The 24,707-nt window shown below is 38.3% G+C and overlaps 1 protein-coding gene across 1 annotated transcript; it reads left to right on the top strand.

Moving 5' to 3' along the window:
* The first annotated feature begins 5,558 nt into the window (after positions 1 to 5,558).
* NPHS2 (NPHS2 stomatin family member, podocin) lies at positions 5,559 to 23,283 on the top strand. The gene is made up of 8 exons (XM_015811254.1): positions 5,559 to 5,841; positions 8,443 to 8,546; positions 10,843 to 10,915; positions 13,025 to 13,107; positions 14,721 to 14,924; positions 18,855 to 18,910; positions 22,227 to 22,305; positions 23,014 to 23,283. The coding sequence occupies exons 1-8, from the start codon at positions 5,559 to 5,561 to the stop codon at positions 23,281 to 23,283; spliced, it is 1,152 nt and encodes a 383-aa protein (XP_015666740.1).
* Positions 23,284 to 24,707: the final 1,424 nt, after the last annotated feature.

Here is a 24,707-nt window from a genome sequence, read left to right as displayed (position 1 = left end):
TAAATAAAATTTAAAAAATCCCAATAATATAGAAATTACAAAATATAAGGAAAAAAACCCCAAACAAAATTTGATTAAACTTTCTGCATTAAACACACTCAGTCTGTACAATGACTACTATAGCTATATTTGTAACATTTTTATATTTATATCTACCGGTATGTTTATGAAAGAAATCCTGTGCAAGATTTTTAACTTATTCATCTTCTACTTCCTCTTCCAATGGGCTTAGTATATAGGAAAGAAGTGGGTTTTTTAAATAACCTTTTCAGGTTCAGATCACCCCACTCCACAAAAATACAAGAGCATGTCTTCATACAAGAGCATGTCTCCATACAGCCATGTTCACATGTCACACACATTTACTAATTTTTTGGCTTTGCACAATAAACTGATCTCTTAAATGTGGAATGAATTCATATAATAAACTAATTTAATATTTAGCTGACTATAGTTGAGTATCATGAGAATGTAGTCTTGTTCTTTACTCAGGGGAGGAATTCTTAACTGGAACAGCGGCGATAGACAGAGGGCAGCTTTTCAAACGTGCAAGTGGGATCCACAAAACTGAAAACTCTCCCACCGAAAGCCTAAGTCTTACGCCATTCTGCATTTTATCTGAGAGCAAGTCCAACTGAAGTAAATGGCGTTTGCTTTCAAGTAGTTGTCGAATTTTACCGTTGTAGCCAGGACTTCCGGCAAGCAAGCCAGTTCGAACACTTGGGAGGTTTATCTGGTCTGTGGGTGGGTCTTTGGCTGCGGGACTATTCAGCCAAGCCAGCTCCCATTTACAAATTTCGTTTGCTTGGATTTTCTCAAGGTCCAACACTTACAACCCTCTTTTCCCAACAGAATCCACACCTGCTCCAGTAGCTGCGCCTTGGTTTTAGAGTGTAAACAACCTCCACACCAACACCCGCTCCCGCTCCGAAGGCCTTCGCTCTCGCAGGTGCCGACTAGAGCCCCAAAGCCAGCTGCGCACGCTCAGTCCGCTCAGCCTCCCTTCTCAAGAAAAAAAAAAAAAAAAAGGTTGACAGGTGCAGTCTCGCAGCCTTTTCCTTTTATATTTTTTCAACCGGAGAGTCCGCTCTGGAAAACCACTCACAGACACCTGGCGGGGGCGGGGGAGGGGGAGGGGGGGAAAGAAGAGCCACGTGAGCCTCTGGCTCAGCTCTTAAGGCTCGCGCTGGGGCCGCTGGGGCTGTCCGGGCGCGGCTTGGAATTTTTGAAGCTTCGCCGCCGGCGCTTGGGGTGAGAGGAATGGCGATACCGTTTACAACAGTGTTTCTCAACCTTGACAATTTTAAGGCATGTGGACTTCAACTCCCAGAATTCTACAACCAGCAATGCTGGCTGTGGAATTCTGGGAGTTGAAGTCCACATGCCTTAAAATTGTCAAGGTTGAGAAACACTGGTTTACAAGGAAGGAAGGAAGGAAAGAAAGAAAAGGCTACGCTGTTAGAAGTGTATCTCGAGCAGTTCTCAGGATCGGGGTTTCGGGGGGGGGGGATGAGGGCTGAAAAAAAATCAGGACAACCACTTGGGGCAGCAAAGAGAGCTTTGAATCCTAGCAACTACCCAGTGTTTCTCAATCTTGACAATTTTAAGGCATGTGGACTTCAACTCCCAGAATTCCACAGCTAGCATTGCTGGCTGTGGAATTCTGGGAGTTGAAGTCCACATGCCTTAAAATTGTCAAGGTTGAGAAACACTGAATTTACACAGACAGATTTATATGTTGTGTATCATGTATGTGTGTGTGTAAGTGTGTAAAAGTTTAAGCAAAATTCCCTTCTCCCCCACATAGTATATGTGGTTTCCTCATTCTGAAGTCTTCTATCAGTGGCCTGGGAGTTTGAGGGATCTGCAGAGTGTCTAAGTTGTTTGTAGCACTGCACTTTTCTGGATAGAGAGCTTCGATGTTGTCCTGGGATCTGTTGGAGCCACTCTCTTACCTTAGGAATCATAGCTTTGAGTGTTCCTACCACCACTGGGACCACTTTGACCTTTACTTTCCACATCCTGTCTAGTTCTTCCTTCAGGCCCTGGTAGTTTCCTACCTTTTCATACTCCTTCCTGATATTGCTATTCCTGTCTATTACTTCTGTTGTCTTCTGGTCCTTGTCTTCTACCACAATGTCTGCTTGACTGGTCAGGACCTGTCTGTCTGAATCTGGAAGTCCCACATAATCTTGGCCCTTTTATTCCTCATGACCTTCTGTGGAATCTCCCATCTGGATTTGGGAGGGTTTAGCCCATACACTATAGCTGTTCCTGTACACCAGGCATGTCAAACTCGCAATGTCACATGATGCGCGACATATCGTGACTTTTTCCCCATTGCCGGCAATGGGGTGAGCACGGTTTCAGTATGATGCATCCAGCCCGCGGGATGGCAGTTTGACATGCCTGCTGTACACAGTGCCTAGTTGCTTGGTTGTGCATTTCAGTGCATGCTTTTCCTCAAGTGCATGCAATTTGGAAATAAACCTCCATTTGGTTATCAATGACAGACACTCGCAGATACAGAACTTTTATTATACGCATTAGAAAACTTCAACATTACATTACTTTTTGACATAATTGCTATTCAAATTGAGGCACTTGTCATAACGTCTTACAAGGTTTGAAGTTCCTTTGTAGTAGTCACTCAGCGCCAAATCTGGGCTATGGGGGGTGATCAAAAAAGATCCCAACGGAACTGCTTCAAAAGTTCTTGGGTGTGTCTAGCGGTGTGCGGGCGAGCATTATCGCAAACCAACACCACACCGGAAGTGGTGCCATAGAAAATCCCGTCAAATGTGAAGATCCCAAAGGAGTACTACTAGTGAGGTTCATGGAGCGTGGTTTCACCATCAATTCCGAAGTCTACTGTGAAACGTTACGAAAACTCAGACAAGCCATCCCTAACAAACCTCAGGGCATGCTGACTTCTGGTGTGGTGTTGGTTCACAATAATGCTTGCCCGCACACCACTAGACGCACCCAAGAACTTTTGAAGCAGTTCCGTTGGAATGTTTTTGGTCACAGGTGTTGTGAAAGTAAACAATTCAAATTCCTGCTAAATAACTAGACAATAAAATGAAAATGTAACAAGAGCTCAACATTCCAATACATTCAACCATGTAAAGAGGCATGAAAAACACCAACTTCATGATCAGAACAAGTGCAGCTTTCAGCCCTTGGAATTCCCCAGTTTATCTACTCATTTTTCCTTTAAAATTATTATAATAGTAATAATTGATGTAATAGTCATCAAAAGAGAAAGAGCCCCACCAAAGGAGAATTCCTATGGATCTTTAATCTCATATGAAACTATTATATATCCTTTGCTGGACAGTAAATTAGACTATTTATGGACAACCCATGATATAATAACTCAGCTCTCAGCTACACTTTATTTGTAAATAATTCTTTAGTCCATTTAAATAGATATTCTGATTAAATTATGAAATGAGTACCAGTTGAATTGTTTACCAATATTTTTTAAAAAAAAATCAAAACAGTACCTTTTTACTTGCTTTTAAACAAAGTACTTGGGGAGTTAAAACTGAATTGTTTATGCTTATGCTTACAATAGCCTAGTGACACAGATTTCTAATTACAAAGGAATCCCAGTAAGGAAGAAAAACATGGATTATTGCCTCCTTAAATTCACTTTTTCTTCCTTCTCACCGTCAGCATTTCAGAATGAGTAGTACTAACAACACATCAAAAAAACTAATCTTACACATGGACAGTGGAATCTCAATTTAATGGAAATAGCAAGAATGAATGAATTATAGTTCTAATCCTGAACAGAGAGACTTCATCCCCCTCAAATATTTTGCACAGGAGTGTTGCTCCCAACATCCTCCCTCACTGGTCATACTGACTGGGACTTCTGGGAGGTTTTTTTGTTTGTTTGTTAGTTGCGAAGTCATGTCCGACCCATCGCGACCCCATGGACAACATTCCTCCAGGCCTTTCTGTCCTCTACCATCTTCTGGAGTCCATCTAAGCTCACGCCTACTGCTTCAGTGACTCCATCCAGCCACCTCATTCTCTGTCGTTCCCTTCTTCTATTGCCCTCAGTTCAGCAATTTGTAGCAGATTTTCTCACCATTGCTTTAGTATATTATTGCCTGAGACACATATCTGGTGTCAAGAACAGAGAAGACTTAGTGTATTTATGTACACTAGATTATCATATATAATCCCATAATAAGGAGATTTACTTGCAAATAAAATACAAAAGACTGCACTTTAATAGTTTTCTCAAGTATCAGAGTTTTAATTAAATATACATTGCATAACCAATATATTAAAGCTATTTTAGATAACATAAATTTAGCATATAGCAAGCAAGAAAGAAGTGACTTCACAGCAGCACTGCTGTGAAAACAAGTGTAACATTTTTGGTTTTCCATCTGTACAATGGTGGAACTGTCATTTGGGACATTACAGGTAGTCCTGAACTTACAACCGGTTACTTAGCGACTGTTCAAAGTTACGATGGTCCTCCCCAGGGTATTCACAACTTGTGACTGCCACTCTCATCCCATGGTCACATGATCACATGTTGGATACTCAGCAACCAGTCCACATTTATGGCCATTTGCAGTTCCCATCACTGATGTGACTATGTTTTACAAAGCTTTTACTGAAAACCAGCATTTACTTCCAGTTTTTAGGAAAACTGGACCATTACAAACTATAGCTTCATGACCACAACTAGGACTTTATGACTGCCACTTTGTGACCACCACAAAAAAGATAGTAAAATTGGATCAGTTATGTGGGGATCCATTTTACAACCATCATGACTTAATGACCATGATTGGTAGGCTCCATTACGATTGTGAGTCAGGTATTACCTGATACGGGTATTAACATCAAGATCCATCAAATCAGGATATTTGCAAGAGGTAACTGCCATTATTTTCCAGGGACCTGATTTACTATATCACTGGTATAGTAGTAGAAGTCCTAAAGCTATACATGAAAGAGATAATAATCTAAATGATAATAAAAAGTACAGGTGTTTACCTACCTCTTAAGTGATATTGCATTCCCTTGGAGGGAAGGGGATATGCAGCCTGTGAGTACATTTTGAAGATTACACTTAGTTCATTTCCTAAAGTATATTCTAGATTCTATATGTTATACTAGCAACATTAGCATTCATCGATTTGGGAATTGTTCTAGAAGGAGATCTCGCCAGCAGCTCTTTATAGAGAATTTTGGTTCCATCATGTCCTCATCTTGTAAGATCTGGATGTCCTGGATACAAATAAGGGGAGAGTAATTTGCCCATGTTTTTTCCTTGAAATAGTAAGCTTGCATTCCCAGTTTGCTCCATATCATGCTGCAGCCTACCTTTCCATTCTCATGATACTTTCTGAAATTCAAGACTGGTGTGACTGTCCAGTAGTTCTCTGCCTGAGAATGAAGATTCTTCTCTTGCATTGTACTTGCCCTCCCTCCCTCTCTCCCTCCCTTCTGGCAACATAAATTTCTAGACAGCACAGTCTCCCTCCTTCTCATGTAGAGGTGCTTTCTACAGTGCAGACAACACAATGAGTGATGAAAAACAGTCTCGGAGCTCTTCTAGGGAGAAGCATGGGAGAAGCAGAGAGAAGTCATCTCCAGGGAACAAAAAAGAGAAGATGGCACACAGACAGAAAACCAGCAAAGAGAGGCAGCAATCCAATCAGAAGAAATTTAAAAAGGATACCAAAAGCACCCTTCAAGCAGGCAACCAAATCTATACTTCCACAGTGGTTGATGTGGATGATGTGGTGTCATTTGATGAAGAAATGGAGGTGATGGCCTTGCTTGAAAGTGAGAAGCAGGAGGAAGGTAAGGGAAGAAATGGGGTACAACACCAGTAAATCGTCCCCTGGACAGGTCCATCCCCTGAAGAGAACCTATTTTAAGAGATCTTAGATCTACAATCCTTGAAATCCACACTATCTTTTTTGAGGAAAAGGGTACAAAGACAAGCAAACAAATCTGGGTTGTTAAAATCCAGAAAGCACTAGAAGACAGCAAGGAATTAAAATGTTATCTATCTCTTGAATGTTTTCTGATCTGGTAGACCTACCCTGTAAGTCATGTTTTATTAAAGACAAAACTATGATATAAATACATTGAATGTATCTGTCCTCTCCTTTGCAGATGGCAACCAGCTTGGGTAATGGTAAAATGTAAAAGGACTGACTTCTGTAATATGTCATGAAATTTAACAAGGGAGGAGATCTTGTAGTAAACCTCATCACTTCCTAGTTGCTTTGGGTTTCAAGACAACATGACCAAAAGAAATCAACAAAATTATTGCAGAGTTATTAAGATGAGCATCCTCAAAGCAAACAGTTTACTGGGAAAATACAAAAGCTACCTAGCAATGTTAAGGGGCAAATATCAGTGCAGTATACAGCATAAGCATAAATTCTGAACAGTAGTTTCAATTAATGCAAAATTTAGTGTGTTTAGGTGTGTTTAAAATGGGGCATGAAGGATTCAGACTTCAAATTTGACTCAAATTCAAGTAATAGTCATTTGATCTTTGATATGTTTCTTCTTCCACTGAGAGAATTTGGTGCAAAGCTTCAGGTTGGTAGGTCTCAACTTCTATTTTAATTTTTCTTCTGTAATCTTTTTCTTGGAAACTACGGGAAATTAGACATCAGTGAGACTTAGCTATTAGACATTCACTAGAGATTTAGACTAAGCCTAATAATTAGGTTATTGGTGTTTTCTGACTTTGGTTGTATTTCTGCAGATGTTTCATTATTAAGATAGGTAGCATCATCAGCATGTGGAAGAGTGTGGTTTGCTGGTTGTTTATCTGTCTCCCTCTGTGTTACCAGTCTGGATCGGTTTTAAATGGTATGTAAGTAGATTTACCTGTATGTTAGAATGCCAAGCTTCCAGGAATTGCCTGCTGTCACTCCGAATCATTTAATATCAACAGGTTCCCTGCTGAAATTGTGGCTGATTTTTTCCCCGCCTAATGAAGGACCTATGTTAAGTAGATTGGGTCCTGGCAACCTGCCATTGGTTTCCGTTTTTAAAATGAATTTAGCTTAGCAGAGCACTAAACAGATGCTTATCTACATCAAGATTCCACTCTGCAGAACCTACAAGCATCACTCTAAAAAAAAAAACCTCATACCAAACCATCTCACTGTTCCTTCTAACTCAGCTTCGTTTATGGTTGGAACAGTTATAAAAGTTCTTTCTTAGCACTGCTGGGGATGGCAGGGTTTGAACTGGATATCCAGCACTGTATCCACAGCATGGACTCTACTATAGCATTACAGCCTTTCCTTAGATAAGGCAGTTATGCTCTGATTGTATTGTCAAATTATATGGAATATTCATTTAGAGCACGGACAAGCAACACCCATATATTTTGGTTTACAATTTCTACAGTACTTGCTTTTGCCAGGATATGTGAAATTCATGATAGTTGATAAAAATGGCCAAGAGGGCCTCAAATGATAAAAATGGCATATTCCTAATTTTGAGCTTATAAAAGAGGATTTATTTGTAACTGATTAGGCTTCACCTCTGAGAAGAATACTTAGGGGGAAAACCCTTGTTAGTTTTATTTGGCTTTTTGACACAAAATTGTGCTGTTATAGAAGATAGAGATGCAACTCTAGGTCTGTCTGCCTGCATGCAAGCTTTATTTTTCACATCTTTCATACTTTCTGCTTTCCTTTTACTAAATTCTGATGTCCATCAAGATAAAGTTTCAAGCAAATCTTGAATGTAAGGAAGAATGAAGGAGGAAGAATACTAAGAGTGATATTGGCATCCAGAGACCCATAGATTATTTTACACATTGTTGGAACTACTATTGCATGGAGTTGCTTGTTCTCGGAAGAATTTTAGATTTTTTTTAAAAAAAATAAACAGCTATATGGAGAATCTCAGGATAAAGGACTGTACAAAGCAGCTGTCAACTCCATTCTGAAGTGTTCTCATTTTTGCATCATGTTTTTGCATGTTGCTTGCGTGCATGAGTTATAAATAGAAATTATTAATCTTAACAGTCATAAATGTTAAGGAACTCACCAGCCTCCTCAACCTGGTGCCCTCCAGTTATAATAGGATTAAACTCATAGCCAAGTTAACTAGTTGATATTCCTCATCAGTGTCAACTGGAAGCAAGTTGGTTTAAAAAGACCCAAAATATATGCAGGTAGCAGAGAAAAATTTCCAATAAAGCAAATGTATGCTGGAACTTTACTCTGAATTAGAATATAGAAGAATCCCTATTTTCATCTGCAGATGAAATTTGAGCATATTATCTCAGTTCTATGTTGCATCTTCCTATAATCTCCTTTATTCCCAAAATAACGTGGGTCAGCAGATACATATTTTTCCCCCAATAACACATGCAGATTTAAAGAAACCAGGAGAATCCTATATCTTGTATCTGTTCTTCCGCAGGCTTAAAGTCTCCAGGTTTAGGCATCTGTGAGTGGCTTCTTGTCATCCTTTCACTCCTTCTCATCATAATCACATTTCCCATTTCCATCTGGTTCTGTATGAAGGTAAGAGTATTTCTAGAGATTGAAGTTGATACATGTGAGAGACAGCAATCAGTAAAGTCCATGCATCCAAATGCTATTGGGTACAGCACCAAGCCTTGCATTCTACTCAAATACAGAGAAAAAAAATCATGAATTAGACTATATTATGTGTTAATATGTCTGCCAAAGAGGTCCTATTTGATAAGGATATTTCTTTCACATATAAACATACCTACAGTACATATTAAATACATTTCATGTATTGATGGCAGAGGCAAAATTTAATTCCCATATTTTTTTATTTTGTAAACCAAACAAGTTATGTAAGTCAATGGAATAAGATATTCCCGTAAAAATGTAAAGTATATTAGTACAAATGAGTAATTCTATCAAATATGTTGGCAAGATAAATGGCTCGTAAGTAAAATGGGATAATAATGCCATTGAGCAAGAGTAATTATTCTGAGGTAAAGATAAAAATAAGCCCTGACTGAGGTGCAATGTCTGAGTCACATTTTTATCACCAAGTGTGAGACAGAAAAGCGGATTAGCCCTTCGGGGGTAAGACATCTCCCGAAAATAAGACCTGCTGCCTCTTTTGGAGCAAAAAAAAAATAAGATCAGGTCTTATTTTGGGGAAAACACGGTAGTAGAGATTAGGGCTAATCCGCTTTTCTGTCTCACACTTGGTGATAAAAATGTGACTCAGACATTGCACCTCAGTCAGCGCTCATTTTTATCTTTACCTCAGAATAATTACTCTTGCTCAATGGCATTATAATCCCATTTTACTTATGAGCCATTTATCTTCCCAACATATTTGATAGAATTACTCATTTGTACCAATATACTTTTTTACATTTTTATGGGAATATCTTATTCCATTGACTTACATGACTGGGATCTTTACAAAAACTGTGAGAGGTCATGTTATAACTGAAATAAAATTACCCAAGTTTTGTCATTCCCTTCTGACTGAGAAAATATCTACAGACCACTCACATCCTGGACACAAACTGTTTCAACTCCTCTCCTTGAGACATCACTACAGAGCACTGTATGCCAAAACAACTAGACACAGAGACAGTTTTTTTCCTCATGCTATCACTCTGCTGAACACTTAATTTCCAGAGTTCTGTCTTATGTCTAAGTCAGTGGTGGGATTCAAATATGTAAACAACTGATTCTCTGTGTGGATGCCACTTCCGGAAATCCATTCTGGGCCTGGGCAACAAAAAATTAGCTACTGGTTCTGCCGAAGTGGTGTGAACCAGCTGAATCCCACCACTGGTCTAAGTATATAACCCATGTAGTATGACTATATTACTTTTATCATTCTCATCTGTTATACTATCTTCTCTGTTGGAATCATCATTATTATTATCCTTTGTTATTATGATTATTATTACTTTGTTGTTTTGCATGTACACTGAGAGTGTATGCACCGGAAACAAATTCCTTGTGTGTCTAATCACACTTGGATTCTGTTCTGTTCCATTCCATTCCATTCCGTTCCACTACTATATTACACTAGACTATGTGGTTCTTCCTCTACTTGATAAAAGAAATTGGCCATCTGTTATTTAATATCACCAAAACAATGAGAACATCCTGTAGCATCCACAACAAACCACATGATGCTAAAATGTCAATTCATACAATTTCATCACATGAAAAAAGAATTTTGGTTATTAGAGTGAAAACCACCTGTGATTCCCAAATTTTCCTCTTCTATTCTATTTTAAAATATAGAAAAATTATTTTCCTTGCACATGACCAGCCAACTTAAGAGGCACTAAGTGTTACATATGGTAGGTACATATATAGGTAGGTAGTAGACTATTCCACACTATAATGCCCAGAAAAGCACATGGTAACAATGCTTGGCTATTGAGGAGAAAGGTCATTAAACCCCACAAGCCTGGGGTCCCCAACCCCTGGACCATGGCTGACTTCCAAGCCACGGCCTGTTCAGAACCAGGCCGTGCAAGCAGTGGGCCAGTGCACATGAGCGCAACTCAATTTGTATGAGTGGCAGGTTGGAACGTACGCGCAGCTCTACTTGCACAAGTAGTGGGCTGGTTCCCCTCTCCCCACCTGGGCCACCAAGCTGTAAAGGCTGGGGACTGCTGCCATAAGCTGTTAAAACAGAAAAAAAGTACAAGGCTGATTCCTCTTATTAATTTGCATTTCCATCACTTGGTATTGAGCAGTCTACAATATTAAAAGCTTTCTGGAGCTAAATTGTTTGCACTATCTGCTTCCATTTTTTTCTTCCTCCCAAATTCTGTTACTCATCTCCATTTTTATACGACAGATTGTACGAGAATATGAAAGAGCTGTTTTATTCCGATTTGGTCGTATTCTTCATGGAAGGCCAAGAGGGCCTGGTATGTATACAAAGATTATTAGATTTTTGCTGGACTATAAGTTAGATATAACACTGCTTGCTATGACATCTGTATAGACTGAACTGTTGGCGTCACTGATGTTGTAAAAGAAGATACCAGTGTCAACTTTCTTGAGAAACAATGGTACAACTAGGGTTGTGCTAAAATCGATTGTGAACATCGTGTGAAAAAATCACCCTGCTAATTCTCACTGTTGAATTATCTAATCAATAGGGTAGTTAGTAAATAAAATGGTACAATATTGGGAACTTCATTTGTGATAGAAACTTAAACCAGGTTCATTACCATGGGGTGATCCCTATATTTTTTTCTATACTATCCGAATTGAGAGGGCAGATAGTTTAAGATAGTATGTAGGATTGTGTGTGCAACTAACACTGTTTCCAAATGGATATTTGTTACACATTTCTTTACATATACATTTACATATATCTTGGAGGTATAGGGCCCCATCTTTTCCTGTAATGTACAGAGCAACGAGATACAGAGAAACATTGCCTTTTTGCTGCCATCAGTAATCATCTGGATTTTTGCAGACCCAGATTTGGTAGACAGCAAACATTTTAAAATAATTTTTTATTGTTTCCATAAATGTTTTTGCCATCTGCTCCATAAACTCTTTTCCCATTTTGTTAGAAGGGTTTGAATTCTTTATCATCACTTTAGATTATTTTGCCAGATTTTTTGTTCTGCCTATGAAAACCTTGCATTTTCTAGATGCAATAAGAAAGTTTTGCAGACCTTTTCTTGGAATTGCAGAGTACAGTTCTGTGGAGTTTCAGTTACTGTGGTTTTAAATAACTTCTCTACACTTTTCGTCTCAGTTTCTTTTTCTTAGTCCCCTCATTTTTTAAAAAAATTCCTTTTTGCAGTTAAATGTGATGGTGGTGTCCTCTGTGGTAAATATCCTCTAGATAGTCCTTGTTTACAAATGATAATTGGGATCAGAATTCCAGTGCTAAGTGATATGCTATATACAACAGCATTAAGGTCACTTTTTGGCTTAATTACACATTTCACACTAGATCTGCCAATTTACGTGGCACTGCATCTGCAACAGATAGAAATTCTGAGAATTTTTCCTAGGCATATTGATCAGCTGAAAATGCAAGAAACAAAATGAGAGGGTATCTCAAGGACCTCAGCATGGAATAAAAGAAGTTTGGAAGCTGACAAAAATGTATTAAAATGTTAAGGCAAAAGATTTGATGGCCACTACTCCAATCTACTATTGTTTCTGTTCAAGATTTTAAAGCATTTCATACATCTTTATAAATAATTTGATAAAGATATCAGCTGGACAAAAAGATTACAATAATTTCTGCAAACCAAACTATTGCCTGACATGGTAAGGTAGGTTACTGGAAGATCTAACAATTATGCAACTACCCCTAGTTAAATAAATAAATCATGACTTATTTAACTCAGTTTTCTGAGTCTGCATGACAAACAATCATAATCTAACAAGTACCCATTTGGTTAAAATATGGTTGATAGTTTCTGTACTATAAACATAGACAGCAAAACCTTAACTCCAATCAAATTGTGATAAACGTAATTCCTGAACCTCATTTTTAGCTTTGGTTTCTTGTATGATTTGTTTTAAGATGGTTACTGTGAGATTAACTCTCCTTTTTGTCACTAGGCATGGAATCAGAAGGTTAAAGCAGACTTTTAATGGGGGTATTTTGGCTGTAACAACTTTTTATCTCTTTTTGTTTTTTCCATAAATCCACATTTTTTTTATATTTAGGGGGAAATGATTCCAATCTCCATCAGGCTACTATTACTTTTATTAAAAGGGAGGGTATGCATGGTCACTACAAAGGAGACTGTGATAGCAACCTAAATGGTCGCTATTCCTCAAATATGAGTTGACCTTAATTTCTTAAGTCATTTGATGTTGGGTGAAATAGACACATGCCCACAAATGCATGCATAAATCACTGGTTAGAATGTGTCTGATGATCAACCATCAATTTTTCTATATGTAAAATCCCAATATGATAACTTGATAAAATGAGCATCAAAAAGCATGCTCCTAATTCCTATCATGTAATTTCCATGCTGTTCTGTTTCTCCTAAAAGGCTTGTTTTTTCTCCTTCCCTGTCTGGATACTTACCACAAAATAGACATTCGTCTCAAAACTTTAGAGATTCCTTTCTGTGAGGTAAGTGAGTTTAGTTACAGCTTACTCGTCCTCTTCTAGCTCACCTGCTGGAAAAAAACACATGGATTAATCAAGAAATGAGACAGTTGCAAAGCAGACACACTTTAGAAAGAAATTACATAGAATCTCCATTCAGAAGGATTCTCATACTTTATAGCAAGTTACATAGATTCTCTACTGATTACACTTTTTTGATGATATTTGGCAAGCCGAGATGTGGTAATATGGCCATCTTGATTTCTCAGCAGTTTTGAGTACCTTCTACCATAGTATCCTTATGGACAGACTAGGGGGGGGGGATTGAGAGTGAGTGGTATTCTATTGCAGTGGTTCTCCTTCCCTAGTGGTCAGTTCCAGTCAGTATTAACAGAGAAAGAGAGGATATGTCTAACCTCCTTGCTTGTGGAGTGTCACAGGGTTCCATGCTCCTGCCTCTGCTGTTTAATATCTACATAAAATTGCTGGGTGAAGTCACCCATCAGTTTGGGTCTGGTATCATCTGTATGCAAGTGATTCTCAATTGTACATCTCAACCCTTGCTTTCCCAATGTCAGTGTCCTAATCCAATGTTGTTCAGGTCTGGATGGAAAGACTCAGCTTCAGTCCTGAAGCCGTGCCCCTGGATCTCTTTTTTTCACCGTTAGTCTTAGATGGGGTGGCACTTCCCTATTTCAGACCAGTGCATAACTTGGGAACCATCATAGACTCACAACTACTGCTCCAAGAGAGTAGGTGGCAGCTGTGGCTAGGATGATCTCTGCACGGGTCCATTTTGTGTGCTTTATTCCTAGAATGGGAAGCCCTTCAGACTGTCACTTTTATGTTTTGGTCACCTCATAATGGAATATTGCAATTTGACTGCTCTTGAAGACCACCTGAAAGCTACAAGTAGTCCAAAAATGCAGTGATGGCCACACTTGATACGCCCATGTGCATTAATGGTTCATAACCTGCACTGGTTGCCAGTCTTCTTCTGGGTGCAATTCAAGGTACTGATTGTCAGCTGTAAGGACTTTCATGGCACAGGACGTGGTTCTTTGAAGGACCACATGTGTCCATGATTCTGCCTGACCAGTGAAATTCAGCTCCTACCCTACAAGAGTTTGACAAATCTTTAAAAATGTGTCTGGGCTCCCTGGCCTGGAACTAGGTTGTTTGTTGAGACCATGATGAGTTTTTTGTAAGGCAATTTGTGTTTTGTTCAGGTGCACAGGTGTTCTTTTCCTCAATTGTTTTCCACTTTTTTAATTACAAAATACTCAGAGTAATATGATTCTGAATTCTATCAAATCAATCAATCCATTGTTGGCAATCAAAAGTTTACAACTGATACCTTGACCATAAGATGAACTAATTACATAAGTTTAAGAAACTTTGTCATGGTTGTGCCTTACCTTTTCTCCATACAAAAACACATGCCATGCAGATGTTATTAACCTATCTTGTGAGATTCCTGTAATCTTACTAGCCTAAGTACTACAGTAACAACATTGCCCAATTTTTGTAGGTCCTGGATTTCCTCTTTCTTTCCAGTGACAGACAAAATTACTACCATGCCCGTTCGTCATCTTATTACATTGAAGATCACCTGTAATGCCTTCTATTTATTGTAGGTGATTACCAATGACATGGCTGTTTTAGAATTAAACACCGTGTGCTACTATCGAATGGAGAATGTTACTCTCCTGATGACCACCCTCGCTAATCGTTCTAATGCAATTCAGATGCTAGTACAGACTATCACAAAGCGCTTGCTGGCACATCGGACTTTCACTGACATTCTGATGGAGAGAAAGAATATCAGCCAGGAAATAAAGGTGGGCAAGATGAGGATTTTGTGATAACTCTGCATGATGGGCAAAACCATCACAAATATTTATATTGTAATAAATGAATTGGCATTAGTAAAATAATGTTCCCTTGTTATTGGGCAGTTTCTCTTTCTTGAAAGATATTTCAAAAGATGCAAATTTGTAAGAATTGCATTGCTAAGTTTGACCAATATATATTCAAATAGGCCAATAATAGTGGGCTTTTACTTTGAATAATTTCCCAAAGAGTCATTTATTCCAATCCCACTTTATAACAAACAAGAATGTTGTTGTAACTTCTTTTTTAAATTATTTTGAATTATACTTTTTTTTGTTTCAATCACTCTAAGCTAACCAGATCACAGTAGCAAGACGAGCAGCCAAGTAAATTATTTAAATAAACACAGAAACAAATAAACAAGAAGCTTTTAATAGAAAGCAAAAGCAATAACAATAGTTTACTGTTGATTAGCCACTAGGCCACTAGGCCACTAGGCCAGATCAAAATACAGAATATAAACACAGAATATTAGTAAAACCATATATAAAAATAGACTAAAAGAAACAAATGAAATTGAAAAAGAAGAATCTGTCTGCAAATGAAATATGTTGTTTTATTTAATATTTTATTCATTTATTTATTAGATCATTCCTCTAGTATGCAGAGGTACCGATCTCTCTCTTTTTTATACAAGTGACATTCAAATGATATATGCATTATATCTTCTGTCTCTGAAGCTCTGCAAATGCACATATGTTCACTCTAAAGGGCTTGGTTAACCCTTCCATATATAACCATTGTATCCAATTGCTCAAATCTTGCTGGAGTAAATACCACCCTAAAATGTTTAGGAATAGCTGTGTTTAAATACAGGTAGTCCTAGACTTACAACAGTTCGTTTAGTGACCAAAATTTAACAACTGCATTGTTTCACTTAACAAATGTGACAAGAAAAGTCATAAAATGGGGCAAAACTCACTTAACAAATTTCTCACTTACCATAGCAACATAAATTTTGGGCTCAATTGTGGTTGCAAGTCGAGGACTATTGGTAATTGGAAATTTGAAGATACATTTGTACAGGTAGTCCTCAACTTACAACCATTTGCTAAGTGACTGTTCGAAGTTACAACAGCACTGACAAAACTGATTTATGACTGTTTTTCACACTTATGACCGTTGCAGCATCCCCAAGGTCATGTGATCAAAATTCAGATGCTTGGCAACTGGTTCATATTTATGACAGTTGTCCTGGGGTGATGGGATCCACCTTTTGTGACCTTCCGACAAGCAAAGTCAGTGGGGAAGCCATATTCACTTAGCAACTGTGTTACTAACTTAACAACTGCAGTGATTCACGTAACAACTTTGTCAAGAAAGGTCGTAAAATGGGGCAAAACTCACTTAACAACTGTCTCATTAGCAACATAAATTTTGGACTCAGTTCTGGTCATAGGTTGAGGACTACCTATATTGTCATTCATTTCAATGTGCCAGTCTGAGGATGGCTATATTTTTCTCTGCTTCTATATCCAAAATTCTTTGTGCAGCAAACTTTTATCTTGTTTTCCAATTGTAGAAGAGACAGGGAGGCCAGAGCTCCTGGTATAATTTGTCAATTGTACAACCCAAGAAGTCTTTAATTGAAATTTTCTGTTTTAATTTTGACTGTCAGTTTCCATAGCATTAATTCTGCATCAATAATTATATTCTCGATTTTAGACAAAGGGCAAATTGCATAAATTCACAACTCAGCTCTGATTGCAACAGCTGAAGTTCTTTTACTCACATCCAAGATGCCTTTAAGAAATTGTCATTATAGCTTTCTAGTAGTGATAGTGATATATATTTAAGCCCCAAATTTCAGCTCCACATAAGAGCATAGGTATAACATTGGCCTTAAATAGTTTAATACTTAAGGCTAAGGAAGCTGGTTAGCTTTTGTTTTATATTTAAGCAGTAAATTCACTCGTGCCCTTGCTCTAAGTGAGCTCCTTTGATGATGAGGGAGCCAAGATTCAGTCTCAGAGAAAACTACACCTAGATAAAGAATGCTATTAAGTTGCTCTATTGACTCATTTTTTAAAATAAAAAGTGGAAAAAAATATGCCTTGTGTTCCTTGAACAAGAGAGGAAACTGGAAATGGGAGCTAAGCTTTTTATCAGTTTTTTTTCCTTTCAACTGCCAGTTTCCTTTCGGTTTATGCTTCTCTATTTTCAGTGACAGCCTAGAAGGCAGAATTACGTTAAGCCATAACATAGCTTATATAATATAAAGTACTCCTGTTTGCTTAAACACTGATCCCAATTTTAAGTTTGTCAAAATTTGCCTTGCCCATGCCATACTCACAAGAATAAAAATTGCAAAGGCAACCCATTAACTGATGAGCCAGTAAATTTTCTTTACAACTCCAACTTTCTACCACCTCCTCTTGGATGGAGAGTGGACAGCTTTGGCCTTGGCAGTCAGAGTCACAAAACGTTTAACTCAGATATAGCCTCAAGTTACACTTTACTTAAACCAATTTTGTTGAAGAGTTAAGATGAATAGAGCTGGAAGGGACCTTGGAGATCTTCTAGTCCAGCCCCCTGCTCGAGCAGGAGAACCTATACCATCTCAGACAAGTGGCTATCTAGCCTCTTCTTAAAAACCTCCACTGATGGAGCACCCATGATTTCTGGAGGCAAGCTGTTCCACTGGTTAATTGTCCACACTGTTAGGAAGTTTCTCCTTAATTCCAGGTTGCTTCTCTCTTTGGTCAGTTTCCAACCATTGTTTCTTGTCCTGCCCTCTGGTGCTTTGGAGAATAGTTTGACCCCTTCTTCTTTGTGGCAATCCCTCAAATACTGGATACTGCTATCATGTTGCCCGTTTCTTCTTTTCTTTAGACTAGCCAAACCCAAGTCCTGCAGCCATTCTTCATATGTTTTAGTCTCCAGGTCTTGGATCATTTTAGTTGCTCTTCTCTCAATTTTTTCTAAGGTCTCAACATCTTTTTTGTAGTATGATGACCAAAATTGGCTGCAGTATTCCAGATGTGGTTTTATAAAGTGGCACTAGTTCTTTGTGTGATCTTGATTCTATGCCTATGTTTATATAATCCAGGATTGTATTAGCTTTTTTGGCTGCTGCTGACACTGCTGGCTCATAAGTGATCGTCCACAAGGACTGCAAGGCCCCTCTCACAGTTGCTGTTTTTGAGTCAGGTCTCACCTAATCTGTACTTAAACCTTTGATTTTTCCTGCCTAAATGTAAAACTTTGCTTTTCTCCACATTAAAACTCATTTTGTTGGATAGGACCCATTGTTCAAGTTTGTCAAGATATTTTTGGATCCTGAGCTTGTCTTCTGGGGTGTTGGCTATTCCTGCCAGTTTAGTGTCATCTGCAAATTTGATGAGCCCCCCCTTCTATTTCCTCATCTAAGTCATTAATGAAGATAGTGAAGAGTACTGGGCCTAAGACAGAACCTTGTGGTACCCCACTGCTTACTTCGCTCCATGTGGATGTAATACCATTGAGCACTACTCGTTGAGTACGATTTGTCAGCCAGCTACAGATCCATCTGATCCCACCTTTTTCTAGCTTACTAAGCAACAGGTTGTGGTCTACTTTGTCAAATGCCTTACTGAAGTCTAAGTATACTATGTCCACAGCGTTTTACTGGTCTAATAATTTAATCACTTTATCAAAGAATGAAATGAGATTGGTTTGGCATGATCTGTTTTTGACAAACCTGTGCTGGCTACTAGTTGTAACTTTGCTTCTAGTTGTTCACAGATCTGTTTTTTGATTATCTTTTCCAGGATCTTCCCAGGTATTGATGTTAGACTGATTGGTCTGTAGTTTCCTGAGTCTATGATAATATTGTATATGTTTGTTTAAAGAGTTTTAGCAGCCATATAAATACCACCTCCTTTTTTCTTTTTATGCAGGTGGCTGTGGATGCCATTACCTGTCAGTGGGGGATCAAAGTGGAGCTGACAGAAATGTAGGTATGAAATCTGTACACTGTAAAATCAAAAAAATGTTTAAATATCAGGTGAGGAAAAGAATGAAATCTTTACTGATTAGCTATAATTTGTAACTTTCCATTCAAGTATTATATATTCTTTCTATATTGGCCTATAATTAATAGTTATGATTAAGCCAGTCCATGAAGAAATCTAAAATCCATGATCAACAAAAATGACATAATGTTTTGTTTGAGAGTTGCATTTTCCAGAATCCTTATTAGGCAAAAGGTTAGAAAAACCCAAAGCCTTTGAGCTTTACCCATGATGGAAACAGAGAGGAATATTATAATCATTAGTGGTAATAATGCATTTGGGTCAATATAAAAGAGGGGGAAATGATACTGCCATAGGTGAATACTATAGGCCACCCAACCAAACAGACGAAATAGATGAACTTTTTGCTAGTCAGCTAACTAAGGTATGTAGGAAGCACATCACAATAGAAATGGGGGACTTTAATTACCCTGACATCAACTGGGAGACAACCTTTGCACCAAGTAGAAGATCAAACAGATTCCTGACAAACCTAGCAGACAACTTTGTATCCCAAAAAGTAGAGAAGGGAACTAGGGGATTAGCCATATTGGACCTAATTCTCACTAACAGGGATGAAATGATAGAAGGTGTTGAAGCCACAGGAACCTTGGGGGGGAGTGATAATGCAATATTGGAATTCAACATTATGCAAGCACAAGCAATAGAACACAGTCAAACTAGAGTCTTGGACTTCAAGGGAGCTAATTTCAATAAACTTAAGCGAGAACTTGGGAAGGATTCCATGGATGAGAATCCTCAAGGGGAAAACAACTCAAGAAGCTTGGGAAATTTTGAAAAGTGAGATAATAAAAGCCCAGTCTAGCACAATACCAACGAAGAAGAAAAATAACAGCTCTCAAAAGAAACCAGTATGGCTGCATAAAGAACTCTTTGATAAATTGAAAGACAAAAAGGACAAGTATAACAAATGGAAAGAGGGGCACGTAACTAAGGCAGAATATCAGCAAATAGCCCGAGCCTGCAAAGATGAAGTGAGGAAAGTTAAGGCTCAAAATGAACTAAGGCTTGTGAAAAAGTCAAAAATAACAAACAAAGCTTCTTTCAACATATAAAAAACAAGAAAAAAGTCAAGGAAATGATTGGCCCATTAGTGGGAGAAAGTGGCAAGAAGGTGACAAGCAACAGGGAGAAAGCAGAACTATTTAACTCATTTTTTGCATCCGTCCTTACACAAAGAGAAAAAAACAGCCCAACCTATTAAAAATAGTACCCTAAAAAACAGATTAGAAACACAAGTTAAGATAGGCAAGAAAATGGTAAGTTAGCACCTGTCCAGCCTAGACAAGTTCAAATCACCAGGACCAGATGGATTACAACCCAAGGTTCTCAAGGAACTGGCAGATGTGATCTCAGAACCACTGAACTATATCTTTCAAAGATCCTGGAGCACTGGGGAACTACTGGAGGACTGGAAAAGAGCTGATGTAGTTCCCATCTTCAAAAAAGGAAAAAAATGGATCCAGGAAATTACAGAGCTATCAGCCTGACCTCAATACCTGGGAAGATTCTCGAAAAGATAATCAATCAACGAATCAGCAAACACCTAGAGGCAAACAAAGTCATTACCAAAAGCCAACATGGTTTTGTCAAAAACAGATCATGCCAGACAAATCTTATCGCATTCTTTGACCAAGTGACAAAATTAGTGGTCCAGAGGAATGCTGTGGATATAATTTACTTGGACTTCAGTAAGGCATTTGATAAAGTAGATCACAACCTACTCTACTTGATAAGATAGAAAAATGTGGGTTAGACAGCATCACCACCAGATGGATTCGTAGCTGGCTGACCGGCCGTCCTCAGCATGTAGTCCTCAATGGAACTGCATCTACATGGAGGGAAGTGGGTAGTGGGGTGCCCCAGGGCTCTTTTCTGGGCCCAGTGATCATCAACATCTTCATCAATGATTTGGATGAGAGGATAGATGGGGAACTCATCAAATTTGCAGATGACACCAAGCTGGCAGGGATAGCCAACACTCCAGAAGACAGGCTTAAGATACAGAAGGATCTTGACAGACTTGAACATTGGGCACTGTTTAACAAAATGAAATTCAAAGGTGAAAAAAGTAAGGTTCTACATTTAGGCAAGAAAAACCAAATGCACAGGTATAGTAGTAACTGTGAGAGGGATCTCGGAGTCCTAGTGGACAATCACTTAAATATGAGCCAGCAGTGTGCTGCAGCTGCCAAAAAAGCCAACACAGTGCTAGCTGCATTAACAGAGGGATAGAATCAAGATCACGTGAAGTATTAATACCACTTTACAATGCCTTGGTAAGGCCACACTTGGAATACTGCATCCAGTTTTGGTCACCACAATGTAAAAAAGATGTTGTGACTTTAGAAAGAGTACAGAGAAGAGCAACAAAGATGATTAGGGGACTGGAGGCTAAAGCATATAAGGAACGGTTGCTAGAATTGGGTATGTCTAGTTTAATGAAGAGAAGGACAAGGGGGGACATGATAGCAGTGTTCCAATATCTCAGGGGCTGCCACAAAGAAGAGGGAGTCAAACTATTCTCCAAAGCACCTGAAGGCAGGACAAGAAGCAATGGATAGAAACTAACCAAAGAGAGAAGCAACCTAGAACTAAGGAGAAACTTCGTGACAGTTAGAACAATTAATCAGTGGAACAACCTGCCTCCAGAAGCTGTTAATGTTCCAACACTGGAAGTTTTTACGAAGAGATTAGAGAGCCATTTGTCTGAAATGGTATAGGGTTTCCTGCCTGAGCAAGGGGTTGGATTAGATGACCTCCAGGGTCCCTTCCAACTTTATCATCATCATCATCATCATCATCATCATCATCATCATCATCATCATCATCATCATTATTATTATTATTATTATTATTATTATTATTATTATTACTTCTAAACCTGATAGAAGTCAAAACAAATTATCCATGGATCAACCCAGGGCAGGCAGGCTTTTTCTAGAACCCCAATCTGATTCCAATTGGCATGGTACAGAGATAATGGTAGTGAAACTCCAAATGAACTGATTTATAGGCTGCACCTGGGACAAATATCCAACTAGCCTATCAGCCGAAGATTTGTCTGGAAGTAAAAAGCTGAATTAAGTTGGTGTAATTAAATCAGATGGCTTATCATTGTCCACGAGAAGAAAAAATAGTCACCAAAAGTACATATATTCTCAAGATGTGAAGCGTCTTCTATTGTTTCGGGGCCTGGAGAGTAGCCTTTCTTTCAGTTTCCTATTTTTATTTCAGTAAAGACATTCGGCTGCCAGCTGAACTTCAGGGGTCACTATCTGCACAAGCAGAAGCCCAGCGTCATGCTAAAGTGAGGGTAAGTCAGCAGCCTCCCCATGTACAGTACATTTTTATTACAGGAGATTGCAGGAGAGAGAAAAAATGCTTTTCCTCTGCTGGCCTTGGTTTCAGTGGGAGTGGCAGAGCAGAGGAAAAGAAACCTGCTACTGAGGAGGCCGACAGCCCATACAATAATATTAATTGTAAGTAAATAAGTAGAGGGGAAGGATGGAAAGTGTTAGTAACCTCCCATAGACTAGTCTCCATGATTCATGGCTTACTTTCCAAGTTCAGATTACTATGGATCTTAGAGCTTTTCATAACTTGTAAGACAGCACATTCTGCCCTTTTGCACATTCTGCTTCATCTCCCTACTTTTTTGGGTGAATTTAGTCACCAGGTTTCCTGAGAAAGTTCTTGCTTATTTTGCTATGAAACAAACAAACAAAAAATATGCAGGGCAATAAATAATCTGCATTCACAGGAATAGAAGTTAACTTGTAAATTGCTGAAGGCAATTCCTATGTATAGGAACAATTCTTAAGATATTTTTATTGAACATTGGACAAAATTGGGACTAAGCTAAATATCGCAGATGATTCTTGGACAAAGTAATACAGCATCTCACACAGTATAGAGGGTAGAGCATATTTTTTCTTTCTAATTTAGGCTAAGGAAAGGCAGTATCTCGGTAATATGGTTATAGAAATAATAGAACAATTCTCAAATGGCCTTTGTGTTGTAGGTGATCGCTGCTGAAGGTGAAAAAGCTGCTTCTGAATCTCTGAAGATAGCAGCTGAGATATTGTCCCATACACCAGCTGCTATCCAGCTCCGTTATCTTCACACTCTGCAGAACTTGTCTTCTGAAAAACCTCCAACCATTGTTCTGCCTTTACCCTTTGATCCCCTGAGCCTTTCAGTTGCAGTAAATCAAACATCCACTGGCTACAACCCTTCAAGTTGTGACAATAATCCAGAAACTTCAAAGGGCAAGGACTCTCCCATGTTATAGAAATGGTAGCATTCAAAGGATCATGATTTCAAGCTGTCGCTGATACAATTCACCACATAATTGGCAGCTAAGTCTTCTGTTTAAAATTCAAATAGTAATAGCAATCAAATAAAAAGTTATCAAACTCAGATCTCACTTGCTCAGGATACAAATGACAGGGTGCTGTAAATCCTGACTTATGAATTTACCTCTGAGACTCTATGTATTTGACTAATATATATGGTACATCATTTTTAACGTAGAGTTTAAAAATTTTAGTTGTATGTTTGTAAAATCTGCTACATTTACTTATTTTTTAAAAAATGTATTATTATTACTAAGAACTATTCTTAGCAATCACATAGCATGATCTATTCTCAACTTGGCCTATCAAGATTCACAATGGTGCTGTATATCCATTGCTGTTGAAACTGAGTTCATCCATTCATCTTGCTGTTGGTTGTTATCTTCTCTTTTCTCACCTTTCCCATATTTACGGAACTCTCAAGGGCTGTGGGTCTTCACATGTCAAAATTATGATAATGTAAAGCTAGTAATTTGTACCTCAAGCAAGAACCCTGGATTGATTGGTTCTGTAATTCATTTGATCCTTCCTCCTCCTTCAAAAAAACTTATTGAACACTCCTGTGATTAAAAAACAACAACAAGCTGCCATATCTTGAGTGGGACAGCAACCAGAACATAGTATTCAAGAATGATTTTAGCATTTGGGCAATATCATAACATATACAATACAGTTGTTACGTCAAACATTATAGTTTCTAGGTCTTGATAAATTAACAACAGCATTTTGATTTGGGACCAAGAAAGAACTAAGATCCAGTAAAACTGGTGTAGAATTGGCATAATATGTCATGAGTTCTTGTTATGAAGTATGCTCATTTACAAACATACATGCATATTACATACGTATAAACTGATAAACCACACATACCTATAGGATACTGCAACATTAAAGCATGATTGTGTACAGAAAATCTCAGTTACCTGCAAAGATCACAAAAGATCTGAAATGTAGTCGTTTATTGCAGAACTCAAGTCAAACACACTTCAGAGGAATTATATAAAATAAGAAAAAGCATTGCAGTACTGTGATGTTAGCATTTGTAAGGAGTCAACTAATAAAGATGGAAAAAAAGGAAGCTAGGGATCATCCAAAAAAGAATAGGAAGAATTGAGGGGGAGTAAGACTGGATTCAAAATGAAAACCCATGAAAAACATAGGAAAGAGGAAATTGACTTACAGGTACAGACCAACTATAGGTGTCCCTGATTGGAACAGGACAAATGGTGTAAACTGATTTAGGTACTTGCCGCCAACAAGAATAGGGAAGATAGGAAGGTGAATATAAGGACAAAATCCAGTGTTCTGATCTCATTTCTGTGTTATCACAGTATCAGACTAATAAGAAAACATAGTACAA

Source organism: Protobothrops mucrosquamatus, unplaced genomic scaffold, assembly GCF_001527695.2.
Source record: "Protobothrops mucrosquamatus isolate PMUCROS unplaced genomic scaffold, P.Mucros_1.0 scaffold35, whole genome shotgun sequence".
Taxonomy (NCBI): Eukaryota; Metazoa; Chordata; class Lepidosauria; order Squamata; family Viperidae; genus Protobothrops; species Protobothrops mucrosquamatus.
The sequence above is the reverse complement of the archived record's forward strand: the minus strand, read 5'-3'. Positions and strand labels throughout refer to the sequence as shown.